Raw genomic sequence first — 13,795 nt, forward strand, 5'->3', positions numbered from 1 at the left:
CAACATTTCAATTTGTCTAGTGCTTTGGTTTGTGATCAGATTTATGTAAAAGTAATCACATTTACGTAATCCTCGGCTGCATTTTGTGTTGAGGGTTGATTAGCAAATGTTCTTATGCTAACGAGCTAAACTGAAAGTGTAAACCTTTTTCCCGTATTGTAGAAATGTCTTTAATTGGTGAATTATTAACAGCAATGAGCTCTAGACCTTTGCTTTTAAGTCTGGGTCATCTAGATAACGTATTATTAATAATAATATAATGCTTGCAGAGTTTTTATAGCTGGAAATATAAATCATATTGTGTCATTGTTGTGTTTTTACATAATGCTGTAAGTAGAGATGTCTTTTCAGAATTTGGAATCTGGAGCAGGGAAATATCAGAACCGTGCTAGAGGAAAAAGATGTGCTTAATACCGAACAAAAATCAGCGTAGCATGCACTTTATTATACATTTGTCTAGATTTGGCTTTTTTTTTCCCCTTTCTTATCCCCAAGCAAGAGGCTCTTAATGGCCACTTTTCCTCATTCCCCTAGAATCTAGGATCTGTGTGCAACCAATAGAGTTCTTTGTTTGGCCACAACTTTTTAATCATTGCAATAAATAGAAAATCTATGATTTCGTATTTAGGTTTTATACAAAGTGGGATTTGATGTCAGCCCTATGCTGGAGACAAAGCTGAGACAGTTTTAAAACTGCATTATTCTTTGGTGTACTGAGAAACAACTGGTATTACTAAAAAGTTTAGTTGTTTATTTTAATACGTAGTATGCTTTGACATCATATGGACGTATACAGCTGAGAAGCAGGAGTGTGGAAAAGGGTGAAGAACTTACTAAACAGAGAACTTTGCAGACATTTAATCTGTCTTAACAATGCAATCTTTTCAGTCTATATAAATATGTGTAATGACAAAGCTCTGGCTGTGCTCTTTTTCATGATATGAAAGGAACATGACAAGTTTATGAGCAACTCAAACAAGAGTAATGGGTGTGGACGTACATGAACAGCAGTTTTAACTTTGACTAATTTCGCTGTAAAAGTATTTTTGTATTTTTTTGCCAAATAGCATTGTGAGAAAGGTTAAGTTGCAGTTTCATTTAATCTGCATTTCACCTTGCTGCAGTAAAAACTTTGAGTCATTTTGCAAAGAAGACAGGATGTGAGTTTGGACGTAAAGCGTCTCCACTGAGCTTCAAGTGTTAAATTAAATAAACTTGTAATGCCAAATTTCCCTTGAAAGGATAATATTTCTCCTGTAAGTAATTTAGGCCTCTGATCGCAGCTGTGGAAACATGTTTCATTTGTTCAGAAAATTGCTGGAATTGTTCAAGTTTTCTCCCCTTCTTTGATGTGTGGGAAAACTTTGTGGCATATTCATCAGCGACAGCAATCACAGGCTAAAAGGCAGCAGCGGAGGAGCATGATGTTCCTGCTCCTTCATTTATTCTATCTCATGGAAGACCGGTCTGCATTTCTGAACAGACCGTGCGTATGTGGTCGATGTTTGTTTCTTTTGGCTCTTCATTGATATTTTACTGCTTTTGTTTTTTTTTTAGGCGCACCAACTTGCAGATGTCCTAAAGGCTTCACGGGGCCCAACTGCAACCTCCACACTTGTCAGGACTACTGCTTGAATGGAGGCAACTGCTCAGTCAATACGGGCAACCAGCCAACCTGTAGCTGCCTGCCAGAATACCTGGGAGACCAGTGCCAGTACAGTAAGTGGCAACACTGAGATGATTTTATGTTGTCTGAAAGGAGTTTGGCAGAATTTTGTGAACTGATGGTGAAACAATCCTTTTGATTATGTAGCCCACTTTGTGCCAGAAAAAAAAGATGACAAATGTAATTTTACGGAATGGGGATCCACTGTTGGTTTGTGGAAAAGATTTTCTGCCACTTCTCACTCCTGCAGAAGAGAGAATGACTCTGTTCTTCCTTCCCGTCTTCAGGTAAATGCGAAGGTTTCTGCGAGAACGGCGGCACTTGCTTGCAAACCTCCAACGGCACGAAACACTGCCAGTGCCCCACTCAGTACATCGGGTACCAGTGTGAGCTGGACAAATGTGTGTTCTGCGGGACGGGCAAGTGTTTGACGTCATCGTCAGGGGAGGTTTCCTGCAGGTAAACATGCTGGGGAATGTGGACTCTGAGACTTGGACTTGTAAATATTTATCTTTTATTGTGGATCGTTTGCTACCACGTGAGAAAAGTCACGTATCATTCTGTTGGCATCACGCGCTTTAACCCTCCTGTTGTCTTCATTTACGGGCACCAAAAAAAATGTTCCCTTGTCTGAAAAAAAAATAAAAAACAATCTTCAGGAAGAAATTTCCAAAAATTCCTTAAGTTTCCCTTAAGTTTTATTTTTTTTTAAATGCTTAAATTTGGCAATAAATAAAAATTTAAAAATGTAAATATTTTCAAAAAATGAATAAATCTTCCAAAAAACTCTAAAAATATCTAGTGAGTCCATGTATATCAGTAAAAGTGCTAATATTTTCTTTACGAAAAAAGAAAAGCTAAAAAACAATGTTTCTTTACGAACATTCAGAAAAAAATCAACCAAAATCCAGCGAATTTCGCTGGATTTTGGTTGATTTTTTTCGGAATGTTCATAAAGAAACATTCTTTTTTAGCATTTCTTTTTTTTTTTTTGCACCAAAATTTCCCAAAAATGTTAAATGTGGAAGTTTTCATTGTGGATTATTTTTTTTTCTCCACATTTTCAAACTTTAAAACGGCTCAATTTGACTCGCAGGACGACACGAGGGTTAAAAGCTCATGTCCGAGAGGATCTACACCTTCTGATCTGTGTCAATAATCTGCTGCTCTAATAGAGCCTGAGGGCACTTATTTTTTTAAAATCTGTTTTTCTATCTGCCTGCCTGGGTGTGTAGCTGTCCCAACGGTCAGACCCAACCCAGCTGCTACACCTGCTTCAACTACTGTGCAAATGGACAGTGTTCAGTTGATCCTCGCTCGCTGCTGCCTCAGTGCAAGTAAGATATGACCCCCACATCCACAAACTAGAACTCGTCAGACCCGCACAGTTGCACACTTTACAACTCTGTCTGTGTTGTGTCCAGGTGTCCTGCTGGATGGAGAGGATACAGATGCGAAATTGCGGCTGCTGCTGTCGATTCTTCTACTTCAAGTGGAAGTAAGACGCACACGCATTTCCCGACAGAGTATCGGTAATCAAAACATGCACTTCGGTCTTATTTGCTCACCTTTATTTGCTTGATCGCAGGTACTGCCTCCATCGTTGTCCCAGTGCTTTTGCTGCTGCTGCTGGCACTGCTGGTGGTTGGTGCCATCTTGTGGTACAAGCGGAGAATGCGTGGGTGAGTTCTGGTCTTAATTTTTTTTTTGTGAAAGGAAAAAAGAATCAAACTCCCATTTTTCATCTGGTCCTCACACCTGTGCTATCTAGCCTCTCTTTCTCTCCTACCTTTTGATAACCTCTATTTCCTGTCTCCCAGGTCTCTATGCCCGGGCAAATCTCGTTCTCAGTGCTCGCGGTAACTTGATAGGGTTACATAATTCACCTGTCGACCCACGAATCCTCTACCCTTCCCTTTCCTAACACACAGACTGGCTATGCTTTATTTTGTGTCGGTCCATTTGTCCGTTCTGTTGGTCGGTGCAGAAATCTGTCCGTCTGTCCCTGCCTGCCGTCTCCTGTTTGCCTCCATCATGGGGTCTCCCACCCAGCAGCACAGGGATGTATCGACTCTTATCTGACCTGGCTTTGGTGTTGATGCACAAACAAATCAAACTGCTACATCCTACTTGCGTCTCCATCCCTTTCCTTGTTTACGTGTGTAAATGTTAGGCTTCCGCTGTGTGCTTGCAGATAAAAATGTACAACTGTGCATCTACGAACGATGTTCCTAAGCTTGCAAACAGCCGAATATTTGCAATGTGAAAACCCAGCATTCTCCTCGATAGACATGCTGCAGTATATTCGATGGGTTTGATCAAATGGCCTTTTGACGTGAAGGAAAAAGCTCATTTGACAACCTTTAATACATGTCGTCTCTGTTGTGTGAACTGTGTGTAGCTGGTGCTGAAAAGTACCTGGTTTATCCCAAATTATGAGACTGTCCTAGCCACTGAAACTCGTTTAATTTAATTTTTTCCCCTAAAAATAGTGCATCGCCTTTTTTGAACAAGGCCCTTAATCTATTGCTTATTTGTGTTTGTGCAGTGCCAAGGGCTTCCAGCACCACCGGATGACAAATGGAGCCATGAATGTTGAGATCGGGAACCCTGCGTATAAAATCTATGAAGGAGACCCTGATGATGATGCCGGGGAGCTCCTGGATTCAGACTTTGCTTTGGACCCAGACAAGGTAACACAGCTCAGAGCGCTCATCCAAATCATATATGAATAAATCTTCAAACATATTCCGAGTATTTTGTCAAATCACACATTTACAGTTCAGTAAATCTGTTTTTGAGATGTCAGTTTGTGATGGTGGAATGTCGTTTGTCCTGGCTCCAAATAAAACTGTTAATATAATAACCAGGGCTTTATTTTTGGAGTATTTTGCCCTCACTTTGTACTGGGATGGTAACCAAAACTTGAAGCTTAAATTCTGAGCCAGCAATCTAAATATAATACAAACATTACCGAAAGTTCCAGGAGCAAAATCACTAAAGTCATATTAGGAAAATAAACAGCTGGTGGCGTTATTTCCCAATCAGGTGCCAAAAAAGCATTTCAAAATAAGAGGCTGCAACTAAATAATGTCATTAAGAGCATGAGAACACCGTGCAGAAATGCCAGACTTTTGAAAACAAACAGAAAAAAGGAGAAATCTAAAGTTATTGTTTTGAAATGAGGCAAAGGAAACACACTTGCTGGATAGATAATTATTAAATACATGAGGCAAACTTCCACTTCACTGCAGAGACCAAAAAAAATGAAAATAGACTAAGATAAAAGATAAAAAGATCAAATCCATCCAACGTTCCTCAAATTACTACAAAAGAAATTCTATATTTTCTCAGTGGAGCAGAAGTTTGCTTCATGTATGTCACATTTTAATTAGTAAGTATGTTTCCAATGCCTCATTTCAGAATAAAAACGTACAATTTTCTGCAGTTTTTTTTAATATATATTTCTTCAAATGTTGGAGTTTCTGCACAGTGTTTTTCATTCATTATTTGAAAATGTACATTGGAACTGAAGGATGGAAATGCATCCACAGATTGGTCAGGAGCAAACAGATGGTGACTGGACTTCCTGAAACAAAGAACTAAAGCATGCTGACACAAAATGCAACAAACCTAAAGTATCTGATAGGGTTCTAATAGTAAGAGGGAAATAAACTGACCCTTTTTTATATATAATTCTTTCTGCAGCACATGCTTGTCTCTCATTTCTAGCCTCTCTGCCTTTCTCATGCCCTGAGCCACCATGTAATCTTCTTTGCTCTGCAGCCCACCAACTTCACCAACCCGGTGTATGCCACCCTGTACATGGGCGCCCACAACAGCCGCAACTCTCTGGCCAGCACTGATGAAAAGAAGGAGCTTCTCTCCCAGGGCGATGAGGACATGAGTGACCCGCTGGCGTAGAGCTCGGCATGGATTGAACTCTGCCAACGTTGCCCTGCCTCGCCCAAACAAACCCAGTGCTGAGCCGACGAGCTCTCTCTCATCTTATGCCTTTACCAACTGAAAAGAAAAGCAACAAAAAAAAAAGCGAGAACACTGTATAAAATGTATAAAATGAAGGACTACTTTTTTAAGTGATTGCAGTATTATATTTTGTTCTTTGACAAAAAAAAAATCCTCTGGTGACGGATAAATGAAACATTTTATAGACTTTTTTTTTTCAGTTCTTTTTAATTTTGCTCACCTCCTCACACGTCTCCCTCCTCTCTCACACGTATAGCCACTACCTCTGTGCAAATGTAAAAGATAGAGAGATACAAATGGCAGTGGAACAATTTTAATTTTTTATTTTTGTATGAATTGTATAGGGGAAAAAAAAGAATATTGTTCCATCCTAGAAAATGTTGCCAAGTCTTTGTTGTGTCATGAAAGAGAGGACAACTGTCAGTGCTCCCGATAAATGCTTCCTGGATGCTGGTTCAGCTCAGTCTTTCACATTATGTGTTAATGTATGTTTGGTGTTGGAGATCTGAAGGGAGATGGAGGCTGAGAGAGGAATGAGATGATTAACTGCACATGTACACGTGGAGGACGAGCATCGCAGACGGCGTTTGTTATGTTGTCGCAAAGAACTACATTCAAGTGATTGTCTTTTATCTCCTTGCACAGACTAAAGTTATATATATATATATTTCCATATATATGAACCTATTAACAAAGTGTCTTGAAAATATACCCAGGAATACAAACATCAGTAACAAATAGCAGTCTGTACTTTTTAACAGTTTTTTAAGTCATTGTGTAATTGACATGCTCTGTCAGCAATGAATGAGTCGGTGGCAGTGTGTGAGTGCGCTGGATGAAGATGATTGTAATTAAGTCCACATTCCAGGATGAAAAGTCTGGGATGGATTACCGTGGCCTTGGTTTAGCCTACTGCAGGACACTCTGGACAGGAGCTGGATTTTGCTCTGAAACTGCTCTAGAAAGTTTTTTTGGTTTTTTTTTTGGAGAGTGAAGGCAAGCTTCTGTGAATTTCCGGTTATCACTGAATACCAGTACGCAACCAGTAATTAGCTGAGAATGGTTGCATTTAGCTTTTGTTCCTTGTCTTTTGATTGTAAACATACTTTCAGGAAAGGCCAGGGAGACCGTTTGATGGTACATACTTTGTGGGAGATTGAACTTTTTTTTCTTTCTTTGTTTTTCTTTTTTTTTTTTACTGTATGTAATTACATGGACATGTAATTTAGGTTAATGCTCATTTTTAAGTGCATTCCCAGGAAGGAGACTGATCAGCTTCCTGATAAGCATTCCTTTTTAAATTCCTTTGCTTTGCTGCTAACACTAACCATCTGCCCGTCAGCCTGGTTTTTAGTCTTCAAAGTGTTGCTCTGTGTGTGTTTCACCGCGCTGCTTTTTAAACTGAGCTCATCGCTCATCCCCTCCACATCACTCTGCATGGTGCTCACACGCCCAACCCTTCACTTCTTAACAGTATTCATCACATTTTATCCCTCTTTTTTTTCCTTTACATCCTGCTCTGTTAAATTTCCACCACGTGACCATGTAAATTAGAACAATCATGTTTCGGTTGGAGAATTTCTTTTCGGTGGCAAAAACAAAACCCCACATCTCTGTGGTTCTGATTGTTTTATGATTCTATTTCTTTTTGATATAAGAAATTAAATGGATTTTTATAGTAGAAATGTATGATGGCCCTGTCTGTCATTTGGAGAGATGGAGAGGAAAATCAAGTCGTTATTTCATGCTGGAGTTCATCAGAAATTAGCGTCAGTTATCCTTAAAGAACAAAGAAATAAAACAAATATGTAGAAATGGCTTGTTTGAATGGTGCTTCATCAAAAGAAAAAAACCAGACCATCATCCTTTGCTTTCATACCACTGATTTATGACAATCTTTGCTCTTGTAGTAATTCATCATATTTATTAAACGAGAAATGTCATCTTTCAGTCGATCGACAATACCCAAGGATAATTTCTCCTAAAAAGTTCAATTTCTTGATTTTTTTTTTTTTTAATGTACAGGAATATAAATGTCCATTTAAAGAATAGTGTCTCATACAATGAGTCAAATTAAGTAGTGTGAAGATGTTTCGCTCCCTTTGTGCCGATGTAAGTCTCAACAGCTGTTAGGAAGAAACACATCACCTGTATTAAACAGATTGTAAAAGCTTAAAACGCCCCTCATCCTTCATCTATTAACGTATTTATCGCAGGTTAACCCAACGTCACCCTTCAACAGCAGTCCGTGTGAACTCTTCATACATTTGTCACTTCCCCAATGTCACTTTAGGCGTGACGGGGAGTGTTGTCGAGGTGCAATAACATTCAGTACTCAATCATTACTTGGACAAGGCGCTAAGACATAAAGGCTCTCATGTACGCTGAGATTTAAGACATCGATGTGCTAGAGAGGTAAATGATAAAAAACAACAATCTACCCTCTAGTTGCGTCTTTAAAGCCTGAACTTTCCACTTGCATATTGTCCGTATTATAAGGCAAACATTAGCAATAGTACAAGGCAGTAAAAAATACAATCTTTAACAAATGAAAGACAGACAAATTATGGCTGACTCATGAGAAATAACACTGTTTACACAAAAGGCACTTCTTCAAGCAAATCATAGAACATATTGAGAAGTTTTGGTTTGGCTAGCTCGTCCAGAAGAACCAGTAAAATGTGATGGCCTCTCCTCCGAGATGCAATCGAAATACACCGTTGTCAACGTTAAGGCTTGATTGTATGCGCTGCGAAGACTCAACAACGCTTTGAAACTGTCCACAAATGTTATAGTAACGAAGCTTCTCTGTTATTTGGAGGAAGGTTTTGCAAGTTTCCTCGAGGCAGACATCCCAGCAGCAGAGTTTGGCAACTTCTCTTGGCTGCCTCCCAGTTCAGAGCTGCAATCTGAGGAAATTAGTGGGTTTTGGGAACATCCACATGAAGATCCACGTGCTGGCAGACACTTGTTAGCGATCACACAGTTCTTCGTCCTAAGTTGCGGTCCATCAGTCCTCCACTCACCTGTATTGCGATTATCCTCCGACTCTCAGTGCCAGCAGAGCAGGGAAAGTCTTACTCCTGCAGTGACAGAGGAGCGGCAGCCCGTTGTGCTTCTGTAATGATGCCTGCTCGCTTAAAGTGGCTGTAAAGGGGCCTCCATAAATAAATAAATTACCCAGCTAAAACAAGGGCTCTGTCCTGTCCTCCCTTTTCAGTCTTTGTGATCTGCAGCCTCAGGGTTGAGATGGACCATTGGGACACAGGGAGGAGGGTTATAACGGGGACGGGAGTAGAGGAGGAGGGGGGTATAAGTGACGAATAAGTGGTTTAGGGTCTCTTCCAACCGCTCCGGATCAATGCGTCAGCTCGCAGGAAAGGCTGGTTTCGGAGATCTGTGAGCAGGCATGGAGAGAGGGGTGAGAGACGGGGGGGGACACACATGTTAGAGGACCGAGAGGTCAATCTGCAAACGTACTTCTATCTATTTCTCTTTTCTTTTGCAATCCTAAGAGTATTTGTGAGCAACAAATGCAGATGGGTACACTCAATTCCCACTTTATTAGCTACACCCAATAAACTGGTTTGTTTACATTATTCAGGTCACCTCATTTGCATCAATGAGGGTGAACTAAATAACAGAAACACCTCTTTTAAATAATGCAGTTCAGTACAACAGCACAGCACGAAACAGAAGCTTCATGCAGGACTGTTGTAATAAAGTGCTGTAGTTCAGGGTACCTAATAAAATGGTAACTGCAGTAGACTTCACTCAAACATTTACAGAAAATCTGCAATCACTTGTGCAGTTAGATTTTGTTAACTGTGTATCAGAACTACAAAATTAGCAAGTAAAGGCATGAACAATGCAGCACTTAACACAGAATGACACATTCCCATAACCTTGTATTTCAACCGGAGGCAGTGATGCACAAGACGGAGAAATTCAAGGCTTTGGGGATGAAGTTATTTGTACCACTATGAATGCAGCAGTTAAAAAACACAAAACAATAGCCATCGAAGTTACAGTACAATGGTCAACAAGCTCTTTGGCTCACTAAATAACATAGGAGATGCTGGTAAAAGCAGAACAAAATCTTTGAATTGTGTAATAGTTTTAGTTATGGACTGTTTTCATGTACTGCTGTTTTTCCAGAGCCTGTTGACCAAATAGCTGTTGAGCACACCGCGGATGACAGTTAGCAGAGACAAACATGGCGGACGTTTTTGACAGGTGAGAGGTAAATAAACACTGGACAACATGCGACATTTAATAAGAAGGGGTGAGGATGATGATGTTTAAGGGTACAGTTATGCATTAAAACTGATCAATTAGATTCTAAAAAACATCACAGGAGCTTCTTCTAGGAAGCACAGACGTAAATAACTGATTAAATGGTCGTTTTAAAGTTGAGGCGAGTCATTTTTCTACAACGCTAGACTCAAATTTTAAATTCTTCATCTTTCTGTTGTGAGGTAAAGCAAATCTCGGTGGTGTGAAGCTTGTTTTTTTCTTTCTTTCTTTGCGTTTGAAGCTCTAGCTGAAGCAGCTGACATCACTGTAGCAGCACACAGGAGCTGGAGGGCCAAGCGGGCCAAGTTTCAGCCAGGCTACCTTCCTTACCCTCTCTTAGGAGTGGGAAATACTGTCATTAATCTTCTTTTCAGCTGGAGGGGGTAGAATAAAGAGTGGTGGTTGAGGAAAGAAGAGTCACATGTTAGCCGGAAAAACCAACACCAAACAAGTTAGTCTCATGGAACAAGGCACTGTCGATCAAATCAGTAAATGAGCCAAACCTCTTTCTGTTAAAATAGTTGGATTCATATAACCTGAGTAATGCACGGCCTTTTGCTTCATGCATGATGTTCTGTGCACATTAAATCGGAGTCACGATTGTACAGTACATTGAGCGTGTTGACATTTCTTTCTTTTTACACACACAAAAAAAAAACATGTCGACGCTCTGTACAACTGTATTTCCGTGGAGACCTGTGCCAGGCAAAGAGGTTTGGCTGACTCCTATCACCAGACGCCTGATAGGAGTCTTCCCAAGTAGAACACAAACAACCAGTGACGGCCCAAGTTAGTTGGAGTCGGGATGCGTTGGGGTTTGGGTGACAGGGGTCATGCTGCATGCACAGTGAGGTCAAGAGGCGTTCGAGAGACACCTGGACAACCTTGGCATTAGGGGGGAAGGGCTAGCAGTTGGCGTCGTCGCAGAGGTTGGCTTCACAGAAGAACCGTGAGCCGCGTTTAGCAGTGCGGGCTGTGAAGGGCACGCTCTTCAGTACTGGGGGAGGAGGGGGAGGAAGAGAAAACACGTCACACCGGAGACACTGCCCTTATGTGTTGAAGGGGGGGAGGGGTGCATTGGACCATAGTTTGTTCAGGAGACTGTAATGAACCTGCCGTAAGGAAGCAATACCTCGGGGTTTAAATAGGATTAGGACACACTGAGCACGTCTTTAAAGGCGTCCATTGTGTAAAAAGCTGTTACAGCTCTGATAGTAGTGACACACAAGCATTATGAAGTGTACTGATGCAACATTTATATTATTTACACGATTAATAACAAAAAACATCAGTTAGCTCATGTGCTCTGCTGAGGCTGTAGATACCTATTATTTCACCCTTTAACCCTCCTGTTGTCCTCATTTACGGGCACCAAAAAATACTGTTTCCTTGTCTGAAAAAATCCAAAAATTCAGCAAAAAAATCCCCACATTTCTGAAAATTTTGTAAAACCTTCAAAGTTTTCCTTTAAACGTTTTATTTAAAAAAAAAAATAATAATTTGGCAAGAAAAATTGCTGGATTTTGGTAGATTTTTTTGTGAATATTCTTAAGAAACATTTTTAACATTTCTTTTATTGTCCACCAAAAAACGTTAAAAGATTTCTCAAAAATGTTGAAAATGTGGACATCAGAAGTTTCACTGTGAAATTTTTTTTCCCACATTTTCAAACTTGAAAACAGGTCAGTTTTGATCCGCAGGACGACACGAGGGTTAAAGCCTTTCATGAATGATTTTAAAATCCCTACTTTTTAATTACGCCTAATGTTGTATTTAAGAAAGACTGGTGCATAATCCCAATCAGTTTTGATTTGAATTGTGTTGATTTTCTACATGCAAACATAATCAATTAAACAATGCTATCAAATTGAAAAAAATTCAAACTGCTTGTCTATTGAGGTTCAACAAATTTTCAGAGCTAACTAAACAGTGCATCGTGGATTAACCAGCGACTGCCATGCTGCTATGTGCTGTGCTCCAGATGTGCTGGAGTTTGAACCACGTAGCACAAGGTGCACTTCAGAGGAGCTGAGCAGTGAATGACCACAGTCATCCTCAGCCTGGGAACACTGGTGCTGCTGGAACCCACATGGGGTGTTTTTATGGTTCTGTCTGGCCCACCTGTGATGATGTCCTCAATAGTACCATCCTTGCCCTCGTACACAGGCCGATGGTCTTTGGCTTGCCTCTTGCGCAGCTCTGCGATCAGCTCCTGCTGCTGCTGCCTCTTCTTCTGCGCCTGGACCTGAACCAACAGAGAGGATATTTGTACTGTTCGCTGTGCTTTTCTGGCATACCGCAAAGCTTTATTTAGCACTGAGTAAACATGTGATCATTCATTCAGCTCAGTTGCATGCACTCGGGCTGTACCTTGGGGTCATGCTGTTTAGCCTCCTGAGCCAGTAACTTTTCTCTCATTGCTTCCTCTTGCTTTTTCCTCTGTTCATTTTCTTCCACTGCATCCTGTTGAGGAGAGAAAAAAAGGTGAGCCGGTCTGTGACAAGAAACTGCAGCTCAAATATATGGACACACTTGTGTGGCCCTTTAAAGCCTGGAGAAAACAGGTCAAAAGTTGAACATAAACAGGAAAGGAATGCTTTGATAAACATAAGCAGTCATTACAAATGTATTCTTTGTCCTTGTGCCCGCCCTGTGAAGCTTTCAAATGCACACACTTTAAAGGAAAAATCTGACATTTTTAGAAGATTAGATGAGAAACTCAATACCGATTTCACATCTGTGTGTTAAATATGATGCTGGAGCCAGTCTTTTAGTTCAGCTTAGAATAAATACTAGAAATAGAGGGAAACATCCTGGCTCTGACCAAAGTTAACAAAATCTCTGAGCAACCTCCGAAGCTCATTTCTAACCAAAGCTGAGCTACTGCATAGAGACGTTATCAATTTTATAGCTTTCAGCAAATTAGCTCAATATTATGTATAATCTCAGAAAAGTAGGGATATTACAGGTAGTAATTAATTATCTTATGTTGCTGTTTCTTTAGCATCTCACTATAATTACTGCATTTCCTCATAGCCAGGAAGCTCTGCAGGGGATAGGATATTTTTGTTACAGTCTTGTTTTCTCCTGTTTTTTTGCATTGAGGTTTAAAACTCTCTTTTTGAGTAGTTTGTTTAGCTTAGTGGTTTTATTTCTACTCATTGCTGCTGTGTCTGTTATTGTGGCGAGGGCTGTCGCTGAAGCTAAATTGAAGCTTCTATATCTGGCAATTAAAGACCGAAAAGCTGAACAAACTAATTTAATGCCGCTCTGGGTTGCAACAAGTGCATGTCAAACTAGCCCTTTGAGTCACACACTTAGACAGACGCATGCATCCAGAAATCCTTGTGTCGCACATTTCCTTGAGCAGATCCCATAAATCTAGACTGAGAACAATCCCAGGAAGTGTGCTGTGTGGCGGGGCAGGGCGAGGCTGTCCGGAGGTAATGGGGAGGAGGGATGGAGGGGAAGAAGGGGAGGGAAGAACCAGTCTAAACACCACAGCTGCAGCTCTAAAGTCAGACCCAGCTGGCCTTTCCTGTTATTTGGCCTCGGACTATACGCCACGTCCTGTGGCACAGAAGCAGCCAAAGCTCTGCCCTGTTCAGCTCCTCTGACAACAAACCAGGGAACTTCCCAAACGAGCAGAGAAAGCTGTCGAAGAGATCGATGCTGCCTCTGCTCGGTGTCCTCACCTTGTAGGCCTTGATGAAGCGCACAAACACAGGGAAGAACACGGAGGGTGGAGTCGTCTTGATGCTCTCTCCGAAGTAGTTCACCACGCTGCCGAAGGCCTCCTAGAATTGTGGACGAGCACAGAGTGGAAGCAGTGTTTGTCAGCACTGT

General features: G+C 40.9%; 2 protein-coding genes across 6 annotated transcripts in view; one reads left to right on the plus strand and one right to left on the minus strand.

Annotated features, from left to right (window-relative positions):
• The window catches only part of lrp1ab (low density lipoprotein receptor-related protein 1Ab), a 106,994-nt gene extending 99,523 nt beyond the window's left edge, over positions 1-7,471 (plus strand). The window contains exons 83-90 of one of the 2 annotated variants that reach the window (XM_051950162.1): positions 1,558-1,719; positions 1,954-2,125; positions 2,902-3,003; positions 3,091-3,164; positions 3,255-3,348; positions 3,487-3,525; positions 4,215-4,359; positions 5,453-7,471. In XM_051950162.1, the coding sequence (XP_051806122.1) occupies positions 1,558-1,719; positions 1,954-2,125; positions 2,902-3,003; positions 3,091-3,164; positions 3,255-3,348; positions 3,487-3,525; positions 4,215-4,359; positions 5,453-5,590 (926 nt within the window). In that variant the 3' untranslated portion in view covers positions 5,591-7,471. The remainder of the gene's footprint in view (positions 1-1,557; positions 1,720-1,953; positions 2,126-2,901; positions 3,004-3,090; positions 3,165-3,254; positions 3,349-3,486; positions 3,526-4,214; positions 4,360-5,452) is intronic. The other variant, XM_051950163.1, reaches the window with a different exon arrangement.
• Positions 7,472-7,519: 48 nt separating this feature from the next.
• Positions 7,520-13,795, minus strand: part of fmnl3 (formin-like 3) — a 43,469-nt gene continuing 37,193 nt past the window's right edge. For 2 of the 4 annotated variants that reach the window (XM_022203217.2, XM_022203214.2), the window contains 5 exons: positions 13,645-13,746; positions 12,320-12,412; positions 12,071-12,194; positions 10,834-10,946; positions 7,520-9,050 (listed from right to left, as the gene is read on the minus strand). In XM_022203217.2, coding sequence (XP_022058909.1) covers positions 10,855-10,946; positions 12,071-12,194; positions 12,320-12,412; positions 13,645-13,746 — 411 coding nt within the window. In that variant the 3' untranslated portion in view covers positions 7,520-9,050; positions 10,834-10,854. Of the gene's footprint in view, positions 9,051-10,824; positions 10,947-12,070; positions 12,195-12,319; positions 12,413-13,644; positions 13,747-13,795 lie in introns of all 4 variants that reach the window. The other 2 variants (XM_022203215.2, XM_022203216.2) reach the window with 2 other exon arrangements.

The sequence above is a fragment of the Acanthochromis polyacanthus genome, chromosome 6 (assembly GCF_021347895.1).
Source record: "Acanthochromis polyacanthus isolate Apoly-LR-REF ecotype Palm Island chromosome 6, KAUST_Apoly_ChrSc, whole genome shotgun sequence".
NCBI classification, from domain to species: domain Eukaryota; kingdom Metazoa; phylum Chordata; class Actinopteri; family Pomacentridae; genus Acanthochromis; species Acanthochromis polyacanthus.